This window comes from Dicentrarchus labrax, unplaced genomic scaffold (assembly GCF_905237075.1).
Source record: "Dicentrarchus labrax unplaced genomic scaffold, dlabrax2021, whole genome shotgun sequence".
In the NCBI taxonomy this organism is placed as follows: Eukaryota; Metazoa; Chordata; class Actinopteri; family Moronidae; genus Dicentrarchus; species Dicentrarchus labrax.
Genome location: NW_026136705.1, coordinates 11,014,868 through 11,034,276, shown reverse-complemented (window position 1 = coordinate 11,034,276; position 19,409 = coordinate 11,014,868). Strand labels below are relative to the sequence as shown.

Below are 19,409 nucleotides of genomic sequence, written 5' to 3'. Positions count from 1 at the left end.
TTCCAGTGACAATGTGGGTTCAACCATCTATCACATTTATCACCACCTCAGGGGAAATTTCAGACAGTCTCGATGTATAACCTGTATAACCTGTATATTGAGTGCAAGATGAGCACATCTCTGAAACGATCCCTTTTTGTTGTGTCTTCTTATCATCTAATGAGTGTTTGAGAGGTGAAGAGGGAAAACCATTGGGAACAAAGTGTCTAACTTGGAAGTACCTAAGAAGTGGCTTGCTTGTATGTACATCCCTTTTACGCAATACTGAATCTAAATATGAGGGAGGAAACAGGTGATTGTTACATAATGGGATATGGTATAGATTGAAATCTTAGTTGGAAGTGAGGAATTTACAAGAGCAAATACAAAGGATGAAAGACAGCAAGACTTCCAGTTTGCACTAAGCAAATCAGGAAAATCAACCCTGTTCAAAAGTAATGTTGAAAATATTGAGAATGGTTTAAAAAAACAAACAACAACAACACAGTTTGCATATTAAGTGTATGTTTTGTATTTAATACCTTGATTCATATTCGGATTCAAAAGTTTATAAAATTATAAAAATAAAGCACTTTTATGATTAGATTCAGCATTGTAATTCACATTGCACAGAAATGCTTCCAATTAGAAAGTACTCACAGAGGGAAGGAAAATAGGAGATATTGTGGTAACTCCCTCCTTTTACAGTCTTTGTGATGTAATGTGCTTTCTCTGCCAGGTGTACTCACATCACCTGACAAGAAGAAAGGTCAGAAATATTAACTGATGAAGGATTTTGACATTTTTTGAGAGCAATGGAAAGCACCACCTCCTATATCTGTATCAGAATCTCCTGTAACAGCTAAATAAATTGTTACACCCCCACTCATTTGTATCCAAAGCAACACATCATAATTCTAATTATTATATCAGTGTGCACCATAGATGAGCCACCAGAGGCTTCAAAAATGTATTTTATGATGTGAAAATGTTGCAGATTGCCCTGATTACACTGGTGGTTTAGTTCATATTGCAGACCAATAGTAACAGAAATGCTAAATGGTGTTTCATGGTTTGTACTCACCAAACTGAAATGTTCTGCATATGCTTTTGTAAACTGCCTCAAGCAAATGACTGAATTTTAACTGCAATTTCCATAAGACATAGTGTTAACATGGGACTGAGCCGGTCCTGGACCGGGTGCCCCAGCTGGCGGGTGTCATAGTGAGCAGGGGTACTTGGTCCAAGGAGGTAGTATGCCTGTTTCATTGGCCAGTCTCCAGTACCGCTCCCTCAGGATGAATGCAGCTGCTTTAGGTTGCCTTTGTCTGGTGAAAACACCCTTCTTGTTCCCCACCACACGGGTGATTCCTGCAGACACGAGAACAACAAGAACCTCGTCAGACACAGGACGCAAAAACTGCACATCAGTTAAGATGAGAAGAGAAGTAAACTCTGCTTCCAAAATGACCAAGGATCCAGAGTTTATTTTGTTTCTATGTTGGACCAATTTACAGTTCACGGTGTAAAGGTCTGCATTAAAATTAGTGCAGCAATTTAGATATGGTTTACAGCTGAATAGCTCTGCATTATGAAAATACAACCTGCTGGTGTATTGTAACATTATATAGTATATAGTATACTCTGCAACAGCCATTGAGGGAGGATGTCAATGTGGATCGTTGAAGGAAGGACTGGACAGGATCTAGACTCTCTTCAATCTCAAAATACTGAAGTTTAGAGATGTGATTCACCTGCAAAATATCACTGAAGCAGAGGTTGAAGAGAGTTTGTTAAAATCCTGTCGAGACCAATGATTTCTGTTCGTTAAACCTACTGACTACAACATGACTTGACTTGACAGTGTACCTTTGCAGTGGGCACCTATTGTTAGTCTTCCTGGAAAAGGTGTGGATCACATTATGCTTGCATGGAACATGAATTCATAGGCTACATGATTCCTATACATCGGTGTGAGCAAATGAACCGCAGGGTCACAAACTAAGTGTCAGACAGCAGGGTATCTGACAGCGAGCATCAGCATCAAAGTCTGCCTACAGTAATTACAGAACCCACAATACACTGTAGTCATGGAGGGAAATAAATAGCACAGTTCAACTCTGGTAGATGTGGCAGCAGTTGTGGTTCTACTGGTTGTTGCAGTTGCAGTACCTTGTACAGTCATGAAATCGGCAAAGTTCCAGATGAGTTCACCAATGACGTACTGCTTCCTCTTCTGGTCGAAGACGTTGTGATAGCTCTGCAGAACTACCTTCTGGTACTCCTCAGTGAACATCACAGGTGGATCCTGGAGAGTGAAAAGACCGATTCTTACTACTGGCATTAACATGTTTCTGGGAAAATGTGTTGCAATTAGAATCTTTAAGACAGACTGGGGGGGGATTCCTCACAGCCTTAGGATGCAACAAAAAAGTCATATAAATACAACTGACCCTTTTGAAGATGGTTAAAAGATAAAAGTTACATATAGTTACATGTTAAGTTGGCTTCATGTTATCAAAACCAACTAGTGTTAGTCTCTTATCTTTCCAATCCAACTGATAGCTACTAAGCTAGCGTTTTGCTAACATTTGCTAACTTGAGGTGTGACTATATGTAACTTTTATATTTTAACAATCTTCAAGTTTTGGTAGTCTTTTCAACATAGATGAGCCTAGCACATAGCACGTGTACAGGAAAGGAGAAAGTGGGCCGAGGCTTGCACAACTGTAATTGGAGCAAAGAGCTAAAAGGGGCGGGACTTAGAAGGGGCTGATAGCGGGTGTGCTACAGTTGGGTATTTGGATGTGTATGTGTGTGAATCCTCACACTGTGAAGCCCTGGCACTGCATCTGCTCCATATTCGCTCTGGATGATGGGTTTCTGGTACTTTCCATACCAGTTCTCAAACTGAGTGTTGAGCTGGATGGGGATGACCTCTAGGTGTCCTGGATCATGGTACCAGGAGAAGTAACTGTTTACACAGATTACATCCACATAGGGAGCCTAGGGACGAGATTAGAGACAAAATAGGACTTGTAGAGAAACAATTCGATATATCAATAATATTAGGAATTATGGGGTGACGGTTTTGAAAATTGAGAAACCGTGTTCACCCAGCCTTTACAAATCAGTGGCTGCAGCTAGTCAGATCAAATCAGTACCTTTAAGCTACTAACTACACCCCGAAAGATATTGCTCATAGCACAGGAATGTGAAAAATGCTGAGGTATGGCAACAACTTAGTTTGACATTGGGTCAACAAGGGCTTTGGAATTCCCACAGATAAACCTCTGATCTCAGCAGGATACCTTGACAATTTGACTTTTACTCCCTTGGTTCAGGCACTCTGTGGTTCACTAAAGTTCATTATGTTAATATACAAGAACATTCACTTAAGTGTCATGATCTGACTTGCAGCACTGAGAGGCACAAAGGTATATTTTGCTCTTCTTTTCTGCAATTTATTTAAACACATATCTTCAGCCTAAATAGTGTGCAGAACTTGTTCAATATTTCAGATTATATATGATTATGAATACAACTAATTAGGGTGCAGCTATAAACTGATACCATGGTATGAAAACTGACAGTTATCCTACTGTGTACATTTGCTTATCTACTGTATTGAATACTGTACTACTGTTATTTAAAATAAAAATCTAGAATATTTTGTGAAATTATAATAAATAATAGTAATTGTGTAATATTGTGTACCATAAAACTGTGATATTTTCTGATTGTATCAGAAGAATCTTATACCATTGCAACCCAACTGCTAATGTGTCCGATAATGAACATGACAAATAATCACTGTGCTGTGCAGGTGTTTTCCTTTGGTGTACGGTTGATACTAAAGTGAGTAGTATAAAATCTCACCCCTTTGTCCCTGGCGTAGTTACTGTCTGTGATGTAAGTGACGGGCCGGGTAGGGTCCAGAGCTTTGGTATGTTGTATCAAGGTCCTGTAAGAAAAACAAGAAGCACCCTTAGGTGATCTCATTGCAAGTTTTTAATGATTACAATGTTATATAATCACTACAATGTCACAAAATGTTTCTGTTATACTTATTAATTTGAGGAAACTTCTTCAGTGTGTTACAACTTCAGTAGAATTATCTGTACATTTTGTTCTCCGCACACCTTACAGCTGTACGGAAGTTGGGCAGGTTGAGTATTTGTCTGCCTCGGGCTGTTATTGAGCTCTAGCTTTGAGTGTTCAGGGCAGCTTCATGACTACTCTTACTGCATACCACATATATTGGGGGTAGAAAACACAAGTGAATGATCTTGCATCCAGAAGGGTCAGATAAGTCAGTTTATGTAAGAATGAATATTCAGTGGTTCACATCTAAAACAAATGACCAGTACTCACTTAAAGTAGAATTCAGCAGGGGGCATCTCTGCAGCCGGCTCATTGGCTACTGACCACATGACCACAGAGGGATGGTTCTTGTCCCGACGTACAAGCTCGTCCATTACCACCAGGTGATGGGTCAGGGAGGCTTTTCCAAAACTGCGACTACAGTGCCAAGGCACAAAGAAAGCAGACAGATCCACCATTCACTTCAGGTTACCCATTCTCCAACCATTCAAGAACACGGACAACTGTTCTGCTCATCAGTAAGAGATTAAAGAACAAGTGGTCCTCTGCTGCAGTGTCTTTCATTAAATTATTATACAAGAGAATTTCTGTATGTATTCATTTCCTTTTGAATTCCTGATACTGAGCCTTAAGATGTTGTATACAACATTCAGAACCAATAGATGTAGCACTAGGGCTACAGCATCTCAGACCAAAACAGATGGATGCATCAGCAGCAGCAGCAGCCCCCCATGCCCCCCCACTCTGCTGCCCACTCTGAACCCTCAAACAGACCCAAAGGTCACAGACATGTGAGCAGTGACACTTACATGTCTTTGATGCCCACCCCCGGGCACTCATCTATCACCACGATGCCATGGCGGTCACACATCTGCAAGATCTCCTCAGCGTAGGGGTAGTGGCTGGTGCGGAAGGAGTTGGCCCCCAGCCACTTCATTAAGTTAAAGTCTTTGACGATCAGGGGCCAGTCCAAGCCTTTACCTCGAATCTACATCACAAGGTAAACAGGGGGTTGGATTATTGAACTGGATCCACTTTTTCCACAGAATGTTCTGTCTGTTATCAGACATTAAATGTCCATGTGACGGAGCTAGGGGAAAGACCATCAGCAGGTGTTAACTCTGTTATATTCAAAACTCTTTTGGTAAAGGGTTTGCTTCCCTCTAGTGGTACTCACATCAGAGTCCTCATGTTTATTGACTCCATGGAAATAGAAGGGCTTGTTGTTGATGAGGAATTGGGTGCTGGTAACGTTGACTGTGCGGATGCCAACTGGTAGAGAGTACACATCCTCAAATGTAGATTTCCCGTCGGCTGCCGTTAAGCGAACCTAAATAATAAATATCAGAAGACGTGGTGCATTTTATTAAAAACAGCAGAGCATTGTAACAGGTACGGGACAGAGAGAGAGAAAACTGCTCAGCTTCACAGTGTACATGGCTGAAATCTAGGATTAGTGCAGTGTTTCTCAAACATTTTACATTGTACCACAGATAATATTAGGCTCTCTCCAAATACCACCATAAAAATACGGTAGTGTAGGCCAACCATATTTAGTTACAGACAGTTCACACAGGTTTAGGTTAAGGTTTATTCCAGTAAGATTATTTATTGTTCACTGTCGTTGAAGCCTGAACGAAACCTAAAACAATCTTATTCTCCAGATATAAGAAAACATGGTCTAGACTCCAACAACTGTCGCATCATCACAAATTTAATAGTGTTTGTCAAAGAAAATTAAATTTGTGATGCAAAAATTATGAATTCCACTAATTGTGAATCATTTTGCAATCGCAGTCAAAATAATCCGTCAAAATCAGCCCAAATGCAGGCTGTATGTAGCAGGCTGACACTGATACTAAATATGCAAAACTTACTTTAAATTACATTACAGCAATCTCAAGTAATTTAATTTGGAAATTTGTAGTACTGAATATAGACCTGGCCAAAGACCCCCGGATAATTTGATTTAAGAGAACTTTCAATTACAGTGCAACTATACATACAATATATATATATATATATATATATATATATATATATATATATATATATATATATATATATTTTAACTTCTCCTGACTGACTGAAATCAAGGTGGAAGGTGATCTTCCTAGTGGTAAGCATGCTGTTTGGGAGCATTAAACACTGCTTACCTGGTTCTTTCTTAAGCCAACTGCCTCATTACTCCCACAATCTACTGACAATGCTTATGTGACCCACATCTTAAACATTATACGTTTGTATGCGTATGTAGCCATGTTGTCTTACCTCCATAGAATAAAGATAACCTGGATTCTCATGCATCAAGTACGGCCACCACAGCTTGACATCGACTACTTTGAGCACTCCAGCTGGCCCGTTGGAGGTGGCCACACAGCGGCCATCTTTGTCAATCAAAGTGACACTCAGGGTGGCATTGGCAGCACCTTGGACTGACACATTGTATTTGACTAGACCTGAAACACAGAGGAAGACATCTTTTATCTGACATGTGGTTTTTTACTCTCTTACAAATGCTTTGGAGCTGTTGATGATTGAGAAACTGAGTTTCATTGTGTAATCATTTACCAGTGTTATCCAAGAAGTCAGTCACCACAGTGATGTCGTCCACATAGGCTTTAGGAGTAGTATACAGCAATACAGGACGATGTATGCCAGCATAGTTGAAGAAATCAAAGTAGATGTTTTGCACAAAAAAACCTTCAGGATACCTGTTGAGCAATTACATTTCCTCAGTATCTGAATACTTGCTGACACACAGGCAACTGTACGCATTTTAATCTGGAAAAACAGGAACTGCACTGTGATTGCCAAATCTTATTTATATGGCAGCAAGACTTCAAGTTAAGGCTCCTAAAAGGAGTTGAAGTGTGTGTTGAGGCGTATGTGAAGAAAGCAGCTGAAGTGCAAGCAGAGAAAGGATATATAGTAACTAAAATTAGAAGAAATATCACTTAAGTTAGGCTGGAAGTAGTGAAAGGATCTGAAACGTAATTTAAAAGGCAGTCAGCAGTGAGTGTCATCTCTGTATTGTAAAGAATACAAATAATTGAAGTGTAAGCATTAATACAACTGAACTGCCAATAGAAATACAAGTACTCTAAAGCAGCTGAATTTTCTTACAATTCATCACAATTGGAAGTCATCGTAAAACTGACCAATCAGTTGATTGATCAGTTTAGGAAAAACATCGGGTTTGTACATTCTTCCCATTGATTCCCATTATAAAAAGAATAAAATAAAAAAAGTAAAAAATAACATTTTAAGAACTATTAATGACTTTAAGAAAGTGAAACAGAGCAAATCAGAGTTAATTTCTTCCAGTGAAGCGAGCGCACAACTAAATGAAGCTTTAACTGGATAAACTGGAGGAGGTTACTTGGTGCGGTCGTCCATGTGCTGGATGGTTCCTGGAGGAAGAGTCTCCAGAGTCAGAGTGTTGTTGACTGCGATGGTGATCCTGCACGGCACAGTTGGGTCCTTGCGGATTAAGCTGCCTATCTCGACCTCAAAAGGAAGATGGCCGCCATCGTGCTCTGTCACTTTCACCCCGTTCACCCACTGCAGAAGGTAAACACAGTGACTGCACATGAGCTTGTTCACATTATTACAAGAGGAGGGTATAAAGGGATCCTATCTCACAACTACAATGAGGGATTCTTCCAACTGTGACTGGAGTGGATTGGGAGGGGACAGGTGATACTCACCACTACTGAGTAATAGTGAGCACTTCCCACTCTGAGAACCACTCTTGTTCCTCCATCGGCCACCCAGCGAGCAGGCACCACCACCTCTCGCTCATACCACACCCAGCCAATGAAATCTCTCAGTGCGGGGTCCTGTGTGATGTCATTGTAGCTGGCAGGAACTGGCATGTCAATCACTGGGCCGGTCTATGGAAGATAAACTTCAGTGAAAAGACAATACTTCATTTGTAGCAGTGGGTCTGCTGTAGACAGTAATGAGTTTGTAGTTAACAGTTTGTATGTTCTCCCTCCTATCACAGCACTATCTAAGATGGTGATATCTCCTGTTTCTGTTTGATCTCCTTCAGTGTATGGGCTCACAGTGTGTTAGTTGACATTTAGCTGTACATTTTCTGCAGACTTTAATGGACTTTGTGGTGTTTTGCACCTCCTGAGATATGCTCAGTAGATTTACTATTATGTGTTTCTGATCTATCCATTGGCTGCATGATGTTTAGTCAGAGCTGCTGTCCTTCTCACCTCTGCCAGGCGACTTTTGTACCATGCCCTGTCGAAGCCCTGGTTCCTGTTTGGGGACTGGTCAGCCCTGAAGTCCCACAGCCCGTTCAGCTCCTTCACTTCTCTGGAGGAAGACTCCCGGGGGAAGAGCATGCCGGTGTCCAGCAGACACACTGCGTCAAACACGGCCAACAGGCACACAACACGGAACATCCCCAGCCTCTCAGGAGGGTCCATACCACCACTGAGAGCTCTGTGGAAACCTTACAGCGCGCTGCTTTCTGTTGTTGACTCAGTCACATGATTTATTCTGTAGTCACGTGAAGAAGAACTGTCTTTTCCGTGCTGCCTTCGGGTGCTGTCGGAAATGTCTTCTCCTTCTTCTCTGAGTTTAATGGCGGATCGCAAACAACTTTTAGGTGCACACCGCCACCTACTGTAAAGGAGTGTGTGCCTTCATGTCATTTATCTAGCTCTTTAGATTTATTTGACCTGCTAGCCCAGTGTTATTTCAAAAAGTAAAGAGTGACTTCCTGGCAACTCTTATTTCCTCTCTCTATCCGTCTGTTCCCAGAATTCCCATCACATCCCAGTCCTGTCCAATCTCTTTGATTGGATCCCCTAGTAGTTCTCTATCGGCTTCATACCTGGGACATTGTAATTTGATGTGCTCTCCATTGTTCCCACATTTATCACTGCTCCTTTTCCCCAGTACAAACATAGTGCCATTCAATCCTATATGATCTAACCTGAGTCTTCTTCTGATGATTTCCTCCCTTCTGTTCCTTTCTTCATAATTCTTTGTTGTGATTGACTTTTTGTATTTTGTGATACCTTCCTTTCTGGTCTTCCTCCCACGTGCAGGCACCCAGCAGAACTACATCTACACCACCTCTGTGAAGTCTTAGTAAACTATGATGAATTTAAATCTTCTCTGACAGATGTTGTTGACTGTATGATTTCCATGACGGCTATTGAATCTGTGCATACCACCACACTATCCGGTCTGACCTCTTCAACCCACTGCAAACCAATAATGACTGCCACTGTTTCCGCTGTGTATACTGGTTGGACAGTCTTATGGCTATAGACACTCTGGGATGTACACACCAGTTCCAATGGGTAGCCTATTATTATGTTCGTGATTCCAGTCATATCCAAGCCCTATTACACTAGTTGTGTGCAGTTACTTGAAGAAATGGATAAGGAATGAGGATGAGGAACGATGTTGAGTGAAAATCTTTGAAATCTTTGGCTGGTAATAAGGATCACCATGTTGTGTGATGATTTAATGTCAAAAAGAAAGTCAAAATTATCAATACTGCATTCTCAATTTGCATTTAGGCCCTGAGGTAAACAAAAAAAACACAGCTGCATGTAAAGTGCATGTTTTGTCTTTAATATCTTGATTCATATTCATTAAAAAGTGAAACATTATAAAAATAAAGCACTTTTATGATGAGATTCAGCATTGTAATTCACATTGAACAGAAATGCTTCCAAAACCGTTGTTACATCAATCTGCTACAACACCAGATTACACATTTATCTTACACACAGTACACACAGAGGGAAGGAAAATAGGAGATATTGTGGTAACTCCCTCCTTTTACAGTGTCATTGTGATGTAAGAAAGGTCAGAAATATTAACTGATGAAGGTTTTTGACATTTTTTTGAGAGCAATGGAAAGCACCACCTCTTGTATCTGTATCAGAATATCCTGCTAAATAAATTGTTACACCCCCACTCATTTGTATCCAAAGCAACACATCATAATTCTAATTATTATATCAGTGTGCACCATAGATGAGCCACCAGAGGCTTCAAAAATGTATTTTATGATGTGAAAATGTTGCAGATTGCCCTGATTACACTGGTGGTTTAGTTCATATTGCAGACCAACAGTAACAGCAAAGCTAAATGGTGTTTCATGGTAGTTTGACCTTATTTGTACTCACCAAACTGAAATGTTCTACATGTGCTTTTGTAAACTGCCTCAAGCAAATGACTGAATTTTAACTGCAATTTCCATAAGACATAGTGTTAACATGGGATTGAGCCGGTCCTGGACCGGGTGCCCCAGCTGGCGGGTGTCATAGTGAGCAGGGGTACTTGGTCCAAGGAGGTAGTCTGCCTGTTTCATTGGCCAGTCTCCAGTACCGCTCCCTCAGGATGAATGCAGCTGCTTTAGGCTGCCTTTGCCTGGTGAAAACACCCTTCTTGTTCCCCACCACACGGAGGATCCCTGCAGACACAAGAACAACAAGAACCTCGTCAGACACAGACGCAAACACAGAAGAGCCTTTTGTCAGGCCAATATGTAGATCAGTTAAGGTGTGATGAGTAAGTAAACTCTGCTTCCAAAATGCCAAAAGCAAGAAAGCCAAATCTATAGCTAGACGTATTTAGAAGTGGGGGAAAAAGCAGCTCTGGCACCAGGGTGTTTTGTCAGGGCACCAACTGAATCTCCCATGAAGATTTACCATTTCTAGAGTTCCTGGACATTTTGCTGCCCTTGGCATGTGTACGAGATATTCATTTATGGCTGTCCTGACTGGACTTTAGGATCCAGAGTTTATTTTATTTCTATGTCAGACCAATTTACAGTTCACAGTGTAAAGGTCTGCTTTAAAATTAGTGAAGCAATTTAGATATGGTTTTCAGCTAAATAGCTCTGCATTATGAAAATACAACCTGCTGGTGTAATGTAACATTATATAGTATATAGTATACTCTGCAACAGCCATTGAGAGAGGATGTCAATGTGGATCTCTTTGAAGGAAGGTTTGGACCGTGTCTAGAAAGACTCTCTTCAATCTCAAAATACTGAAGTTGCAGTACCTTGTACAGTCATGAAATCAGCAAAGTTCCAGATGAGTTCACCAATGACGTACTGCTTCCTCTTCTGGTCGAAGACGTTGTGATAGCTCTGCAGAACTACCTTCTGGTACTCCTCAGTAAACATCACAGGTGGATCCTGGAGAGTGAAAAGACCGATTCTTACTACTGGCATTAACATGTTTCTGGGAAAATGTGTTGCAATTAGAATCTTTAAGACAGACTGGGGGGGGGGATTCCTCACAGCCTTAGGATGCAACAAAAAAGTCATATAAATACAACTGACCCTTTTGAAGATGGTTAAAAGATAAAAGTTACATATAGTTACATGTTAAGTTGGCTTCATGTTATCAAAACCAACTAGTGTTAGTCTCTTATCTTTCCAATCCAACTGATAGCTACTAAGCTAGCGTTTTGCTAACATTTGCTAACTTGAGGTGTGACTATATGTAACTTTTATATTTTAACCATCTTCAAGTTTTGGTTGTCTTTTCAACATAGATGAGCCTAGCACATAGCACGTGTACAGGAAAGGAGAAAGTGGGCCGAGGCTTGCACAACTGTAATTGGAGCAAAGAGCTAAAAGGGGCGGGACTTAGGAGGGGCTGATAGCGGGTGCGTTACAGTTGGGTATTTGGATGTGTATGTGTGTGAATCCTCACACTGTGAAGCCCTGGCACTGCATCTGCTCCATATTCGCTCTGGATGATGGGTTTCTGGTACTTTCCATACCAGTTCTCAAACTGAGTGTTGAGCTGGATGGGGATGACCTCTAGGTGGCCTGGATCATGGTACCAGGAGAAGTAACTGTTTACACAGATTACATCCACATAGGGAGCCTAGGGACGAGATTAGAGACAAAATAGGACTTGTAGAGAAACAATTCAGTCTTTTCCAACCTCTGATCTCAGCCAGATACCTTGACAATTTCACTCTTATTCCCTTGGTTCAGGCACTCAATGTAGGTAATTATGGTTGCATTTATCATACTGTGTACATTTGCTTATTTTCTGTATTGAATTTTTTTCTGTAAAAAAGATATTGAATTCTGACGTATTACTGTTATTTAAAAAATACTGAATGCTACTGTAAATCTAGGACATAATGTTTTGTGAGATCATAGTAATGCATTTGCTCAACCAAAAAAGAAAAAAAAAACCTTCTGCTTTCATTGCTTTAAGGCAGTAGTTCCCAACCTTTTTCCTTAAGGGACCCATTTCTATTCAATGCATAACAATAACAGTACAGAACAACCCACCATGAATATTATTCTGCAGGAAGCATTTTGTTCATTATTTCCTGTGAATAATGCATCCTGATAATTACTGAGATATAGGTATACTGTATGTTTCTTTTCTTACACCCCTTACAATCAAGAAGGCCTTGCAACCCTCTGTGAAGCTTTGGCGACCCCTAGTGTACCCCAGGTTGGGTACCACTGCCTTAAGGGTCATTGTAACTGATGATAATAATAATAATAATTGTGTGATACTGTGTACCATAAAACTTTATATTATATTTATTATATAATATTTTCTGATCGTACCATGAAAATGTCATATGATTGCAACCCGACTGCTAATAAAAAAAATAAACATCTCACCCCTTTGTCCCTGGCGTAGTTACTGGCTGTGATGTAAGTGACGGGCCGGGTAGGGTCCAGAGCTTTGGTATGTTGTATCAAGGTCCTGTAAGAAAAACAAAAAGCACCCTTAGGTGATCTCATTGCAAGTTGTTAATGACTACAATGTTATATAATCACTACAATGTCACAAAATGGTTTCAGGTAGCCAGTTCTTGTATATTAAATACATTTCGAAAAAGTTTCAGAACTTCAAGGCAAAGACAATTGGCATATCGGGGGTAGAAAACACAAGTGAATGATCTTGCATCCAGAAGGGTCAGATAAGTCAGTTTATGTAAGAATGAATATTCAGTGGTTCATATCTAAAACTAAATGACCAGTACTCACTTAAAGTAGAATTCAGCAGGGGGCATCTCTGCAGCCGGCTCATTGGCTACTGACCACATGACCACAGAGGGATGGTTCTTGTCCCGACGTACAAGCTCGTCCATTACCACCAGGTGATGGGTCAGGGAGGCTTTTCCAAAACTGCGACTACAGTGCCAAGGCACAAAGAAAGCAGATCCACCATTCACTTCAGGTTACCCATTCTCCAACCATTCAAGAACACGGACAACTGTTCTGCTCATCAGTAAGAGATTAAAGAACAAGTGGTCCTCTGCTGCAGTGTCTTTCATTAAATTATTATACAAGAGAATTTCTGTATGTATTTATTTCCTTTTGAATTCCTGATACTGAGCCTTAAGATGTTGTATACAACATTCAGAACCAATAAATGTAGCACTAGGGCTACAGCATCTCAGACCAAAACAGATGGATGCATCAGCAGCACCTCCCCCCCATGCCCCCCCACTCCGCTGCCCACTCTGAACCCTCAAACAGACCCAAAGGTCACAGACATGTGAGCAGTGACACTTACATATCTTTGATGCCCACCCCCGGGCACTCATCTATCACCACAATGCCATGGCGGTCACACATCTGCAAGATCTCCTCAGCGTAGGGGTAGTGGCTGGTGCGGAAGGAGTTGGCCCCCAGCCACTTCATTAAGTTAAAGTCTTTGACGATCAGGGGCCAGTCCAAGCCTTTACCTCGAATCTACATCAAAAGGTAAACAGGGGGTTGGATTATTGAACTGGATCCACTTTTTCCACAGAATTTTCTGTCTGTTATCAGCTAGGGGAAAGACCATCAGCAGGTGTTAACTCTGTTATATCCAAAACTCTTTTGGTAAAGGGTTTGCTTCCCTCTAGTGGTACTCACATCAGAGTCCTCATGTTTATTGACTCCATGGAAATAGAAGGGCTTGTTGTTGATGAGGAATTGGGTGCTGGTAACGCTGACTGTGCGGATGCCAACTGGTAGAGAGTACACATCCTCAAATGTAGATTTCCCGTCGGCTGCCGTTAAGCGAACCTAAATAATAAATATCAGAAGACGTGGTGCATTTTATTAAAAACAGCAGAGCATTGTAACAGGTACGGGACAGAGAGAGAGAAAGACCAGCTGCTCTTTTTAAGAAACTAATTTGTTGAAAAAGGGGTACTCCTGGTCCACACTTTATGATTTGAGTGTTTCTGAATAATTCATTTTACCTCTGCTTACTATCTTGCCATCCTATTTCAGTTTGTAACTAATCAAAGATGTATGCAGGCTGTATGTATCAGGCTGATAGGGAAACAAAACATACTTTAGATTATTTAATAATTAGTTCAAGTATTTTCATTCAAACATTTGTAGTATGCCTTGATGACAGCATCCTAGCCAAAGTGAAACCACAGTGAAACTATGGTGGTAGAATTTGGTAATTTGGTACCTACCTAGGAACCTTACTGTATTATTATTATTATAATAAATATTAACTTCTCTATGGAGCCATCATTACTATAATAGCAACTATTTACAAATTTGTGTGGAGAGTTGTGTAAATCTATCTCAACCCGTGTGTGCGTAATCAGATTTGTAAATGTGTAAGAAAATCTACAAATCTGTATTCAGATTTGTAAATGTGTAGACAAATCTGTAAATGTGTCTTTCAATTAGCACTTTTTACACATGACTTTTGCTACACTGCAGACATCGGCAAATGCGTGTTTCAATCTGTGTGTGTGAGGAGAGATGAATTTACTGTTTATCAGACCACAAATGAGTCATGGATTAGGTTGGAAAAACGTTTTTGAGGGCCGGGTCTCACAGATTACTGTAAGAAACACAACTTTAACTTCATTGACTGATTTTGGTGAACGTGGATCATATTTCATGGAGAATAAATTATCTGGTCATCTTAAACATTATACGTTTGAATGCGTATGTAGCCATGTTGTCTTACCTCCATAGAATAAAGATAACCTGGATTCTCATGCATCAAGTACGGCCACCACAGCTTGACATCGACTACTTTGAGCACTCCAGCTGGCCCGTTGGAGGTGGCCACACAGCGGCCATCTTTGTCTATCAAAGTGACACTCAGGGTGGCATTGGCAGCACCTTGGACTGACACATTGTATTTGACTAGACCTGAAACACAGAGGAAGACATCTTTTATCTGACATGTGGTTTTTTACTCTCTTACAAATGCTTTGGAGCTGTTGATGATTGAGAAACTTAGTTTCATTGTGTAATCATTTACCAGTGTTATCCAAGAAGTCAGTCACCACAGTGATGTCGTCCACATAGGCTTTAGGAGTAGTATACAGCAATACAGGACGATGTATGCCAGCATAGTTGAAGAAATCAAAGTTGAAGTTTTGCACAAAAAAACCTTCAGGATACCTGTTGAGCAATTACATTTCCTCAGTATCTGAATACTTGCTGACACACAGGCAACAATCAATCAATTACAATTCAATTTACAAAGTAAGACAAAAAAATAACATTTTAAGAACTATTAATGATTTCAAGAAAGTGAAACAGAGCAAATCAGAGTTAATTTCTTCCAGTGAAGCGAGCGCACAACTAAATGAAGCTTTAACTGGATAAACTGGAGGAGGTTACTTGGTGCGGTCGTCCATGTGCTGGATGGTTCCTGGAGGAAGAGTCTCCAGAGTCAGAGTGTTGTTGACTGCGATGGTGATCCTGCACGGCACAGTTGGGTCCTTGCGGATTAAGCTGCCTATCTCAACCTCAAAAGGAAGATGGCCGCCATCGTGCTCTGTCACTTTCACCCCGTTCACCCACTGCAGAAGGTAAACACAGTGACTGCACATGAGCTTGTTCACATTATTACAAGAGGAGGGTATAAAGGGATCCTATCTCACAACTACAATGAGGGATTCTTCCAACTGTGACTGGAGTGGATTGGGAGGGGACAGGTGATACTCACCACTACTGAATAATAGTGAGCACTTCCCACTCTGAGAACCACTCTTGTTCCTCCATCGGCCACCCAGCGAGCAGGCACCACCACCTCTCGCTCATACCACACCCAGCCAATGAAATCTCTCAGTGCGGGGTCCTGTGTGATGTCATTGTAGCTGGCAGGAACTGGCATGTCAATCACTGGGCCGGTCTATGGAAGATAAACTTCAGTGAAAAGACAATACTTCATTTGTAGCAGTGGGTCTGCTGTAGACAGTAATGAGTTTGTAGTTAACAGTTTGTATGTTCTCCCTCCTATCACAGCACTATCTAAGATGGTGATATCTCCTGTTTCTGTTTGATCTCCTTCAGTGTATGGGCTCACAGTGTGTTAGTTGACACTTAGCTGTACATTTTCTGCAGACTTTAATGGACTTTGTGGTGTTTTGCACCTCCTGAGATATGCTCAGTAGATTTACTATTATGTGTTTCTGATCTATCCATTGGCTGCATGATGTTTAGTCAGAGCTGCTGTCCTTCTCACCTCTGCCAGGCGACTTTTGTACCATGCCCTGTCGAAGCCCTGGTTCCTGTTTGGGGACTGGTCAGCCCTGAAGTCCCACAGCCCGTTCAGCTCCTTCACTTCTCTGGAGGAAGACTCCCGGGGGAAGAGCATGCCGGTGTCCAGCAGACACACTGCGTCAAACACGGCCAACAGGCACACAACACGGAACATCCCCAGCCTCTCAGGAGGGTCCATACCACCACTGAGAGCTCTGTGGAAACCTTACAGCGCTGCTTTCTGTTGTTCAGGCTGTCACATCAGTCATTCTCTAGTCACGTGACAGCAGAACTGCCTTTCCCGTGCTGCCTTCGGGTGCTGTCGGAAATTTCTTAATTACGATATTAGGTAATGCAACATAATTTTAAGCAATACACCGCCCTAAAAATAAATAAATAGACATTTTATAATGACATTCGTTCGCCTGACCCAATCGTGTTTGTATTATGAGATAATAGTTTGGCATTTATTATATTAATTAGTATTGTTAATGTTTTTGGAAGTTGTGTTTCACCGGAAGCATCTTAAGGTGACTCTTCAGGTAGGTAGCGACGTGCCTTGTTTCCCCACCAAATTAAAAGCCGCCATGTGTCCTGGCCCAGCTGGAAAACGTCCAGATCGTCAAAATAAAAGACCCAAACAGGATAAATAGTCCATAATACGGGGAAACTAATCATTTATTATACATTGACAATATTCTCTCGCCGCCGGGGTTTAAGTCACCATTCACTAATGCAACACCGAATAAAGGACACAAGATGGCGCCAGACACTCGCACATCAAAGTCAGCGACAGAGCCGACAGAAGCATCAGTTCAGTGTATGAAAGTGTCCTATAGTGCCTCCACATTCCCAAAAACCTGCTTTCAGCTCATGGACGGGTGAACCTGCTAGGGGCCCCTGGGGTAAAAAAAAATAGCTTTGGGCTCCCTTTGACTCCCTCTTTGTGGATATGCGCCATGTACATATTGACAAGTACAAAAGATAAGTAATAACACAGGCCCTTATCCTCTGAGTTGATGCTGTGTTTTGAGGTGTGTATTTCTAAAAATAATTGCACTTAATTGAGCTGGGAGGATTTTTTGGCATATTAGGAGTCGATGCTGTTGATGTTTTGCGTCCACACCAGGCTCAGTTTTGTATCCATTGCAGTTTGTACAGTAAAATCACAAATGGTTTGGATGCACTGGTGGCCGCAGGGTTTAAGGGGGACTGAAACATTCCAATTGTACATAAAGTTCTGTTAAACTCAGCTGAAGTGGATAAACTGGAGTAATATGGATGTACATACAGTAACTCTTCAATCATCAGCTTTTCAACTGAATGTGTTGAGCTGAAGTTTAACCCTCTCACTGAATGGATTGACCAGTTTTGGTTTGCAATGAGACATTGGCTTATTCCTTATCCAGGTATGTTTTTCCATCCCTGAATGCCACTAATTGATGCTTTCTTTTCTCACATAACTTCTCCACCCCAGAGGGAGTGACTCCACAGTACTTTCTCTGTATTTTTTCTTTTTACTTCTGATTTATCTGCCATTTTCTTTAACCCCATGACCCCATGGTCCCACCCGCCAGAAAGTTTTTTTCTGATTCATTCTCATTTAATCAAAATGTTTCTCATTGACCAAGTAATATACCATAGTTGGAACACCCTATTCCCAAGACATATCAAATCAACTACATTTTTCTTTTTTGTTAAAGTTATGCTGGCACAAAACGAGTCGGATTGACTGTGCAGCTAAAGTACAAACAAGGCAGGTTTGTAATAAAGTGCTTCACAGAGTGACAGACTCATCCAAACAATCCATAACACTGCCATCTGCCTAAAATTAATGTAAGGTTAATGGTGAGTTCAGTGTTAATTTCCTGTCTGAAGTCTGTCCCAGGTCATTTTCCCACCAATTCGTTTGGGATGTTTGAAAATAAAAGTACTTTAAATCTATTTTTGAAGCTATTCCTTTGGTTCCCACCCCATGTCAGCCATGTGGTGTTCAACATACCTACCCTTCGATTACAAATTCCTGTGGCAAAAATAACATTTGAATTTGAAAAGGCGCTTTAGCCGAGCGTATTACCACAGTCTGGTACGATTGTTGTCCTTTGCTGTAAAAAGTAAAAGAAAAATCTTTAATGATGCATTTGTAGCCACCCCAACTTGCAGTTTTCATGTAGCAAATCATGTGCATTTCCAACTGCGATTGATTTAATCCAGGTCAGACTAGACCAACATATATATTTTGAGGCATCCATGCATATTTTTATGAAGCACTAATGACACAAGTTAGTTCTAACATGCTCCACAGAGCGACAAATGACTTGATCCTCAGTAGCCATCCACAATCTGTTCAGATCACCCCTGTTGTTCCACAAGGCTTTACAGGAAGCTAATCTCCTCTACCTACAGACTCCTGCTCTCACCTTGCAGCTAGTGCACGTATGACATTTTTCCACACTGCTTTGACTCCTTCCCAAAAGTTGACATATCTCCACCGACTGTCACAACTTCAAATTTTTGTTGCAGGAGTGAAAACACATCTCTATGACTTCAAACCAAACTCACAGACCTTTAAGAAAAGGAAAAATAAAGTGTTGTATAAGATTTAGTATCATGTTTTTCTTTGCAAGCATCTCTGTGACAAATCCATACAGCTAAAAAAGCACTCACGATGCTCAGAGGATCTGTGGTTTACAAAAGAAGTCACAACCTTGACCAAGACAAAAAGCTGGCACAGGTCTGGGCCATATCAGACCACAATGAGGCAAGGAGGGCTTAGCTTTTGTCAGACATGTCAATCCATCAGGCCGCTTTGTTGTCTATAAGTCCTACAGTTTTT

At 41.1% G+C, this 19,409-nt stretch overlaps 2 protein-coding genes across 2 annotated transcripts; both read right to left on the bottom strand.

The window, feature by feature from the left end:
• Positions 1-495: 495 nt before the first annotated feature.
• LOC127364019 (beta-glucuronidase) lies at positions 496-8,617 on the bottom strand. The gene is made up of 12 exons (XM_051401063.1): positions 8,313-8,617; positions 7,794-7,979; positions 7,466-7,647; positions 6,655-6,797; positions 6,355-6,542; positions 5,261-5,413; positions 4,893-5,071; positions 4,354-4,500; positions 3,859-3,943; positions 2,809-2,985; positions 2,152-2,287; positions 496-1,350 (listed from the first exon to the last, which is right to left on the bottom strand). Exons 1-12 carry the CDS (start codon positions 8,526-8,528, stop codon positions 1,199-1,201), a joined length of 1,944 nt encoding a protein of 647 aa, XP_051257023.1. The 5' UTR covers positions 8,529-8,617; the 3' UTR covers positions 496-1,198.
• Positions 8,618-9,669: 1,052 nt separating this feature from the next.
• Positions 9,670-16,864, bottom strand: LOC127364020 (beta-glucuronidase). Its single transcript, XM_051401064.1, has 12 exons — positions 16,557-16,864; positions 16,038-16,223; positions 15,710-15,891; positions 15,345-15,487; positions 15,045-15,232; positions 13,979-14,131; positions 13,635-13,813; positions 13,103-13,249; positions 12,734-12,818; positions 11,793-11,969; positions 11,134-11,269; positions 9,670-10,537 (listed from the first exon to the last, which is right to left on the bottom strand). The coding sequence occupies exons 1-12, from the start codon at positions 16,770-16,772 to the stop codon at positions 10,386-10,388; spliced, it is 1,944 nt and encodes a 647-aa protein (XP_051257024.1). The 5' UTR covers positions 16,773-16,864; the 3' UTR covers positions 9,670-10,385.
• Between the last annotated feature and the right edge of the window lie 2,545 nt (positions 16,865-19,409).

What these genes read in the sequence shown, in the direction of transcription:
- LOC127364019 (XM_051401063.1), bottom strand. Translation starts at nt 8,528, where the DNA reads ATGGACCCTCCTGAGAGGCTGGGGATGTTCCGTGTTGTGTGCCTGTTG. An exon ending in GTTATCTTTATTCTATGGAG is followed by an intron (nt 5,414 to 6,354) that starts GTAAGACAACAT and finishes TTTATTATTTAG; the next exon opens with GTTCGCTTAACGGCAGCCGA. An exon ending in ACTACGCCAGGGACAAAGGG is followed by an intron (nt 2,986 to 3,858) that starts GTGAGATTTTAT and finishes TCTCGTCCCTAG; the next exon opens with GCTCCCTATGTGGATGTAAT.
- LOC127364020 (XM_051401064.1), bottom strand. Translation starts at nt 16,772, where the DNA reads ATGGACCCTCCTGAGAGGCTGGGGATGTTCCGTGTTGTGTGCCTGTTG. An exon ending in CTCACTATTATTCAGTAGTG is followed by an intron (nt 15,892 to 16,037) that starts GTGAGTATCACC and finishes TACCTTCTGCAG; the next exon opens with TGGGTGAACGGGGTGAAAGT. An exon ending in ACTACGCCAGGGACAAAGGG is followed by an intron (nt 11,970 to 12,733) that starts GTGAGATGTTTA and finishes TCTCGTCCCTAG; the next exon opens with GCTCCCTATGTGGATGTAAT.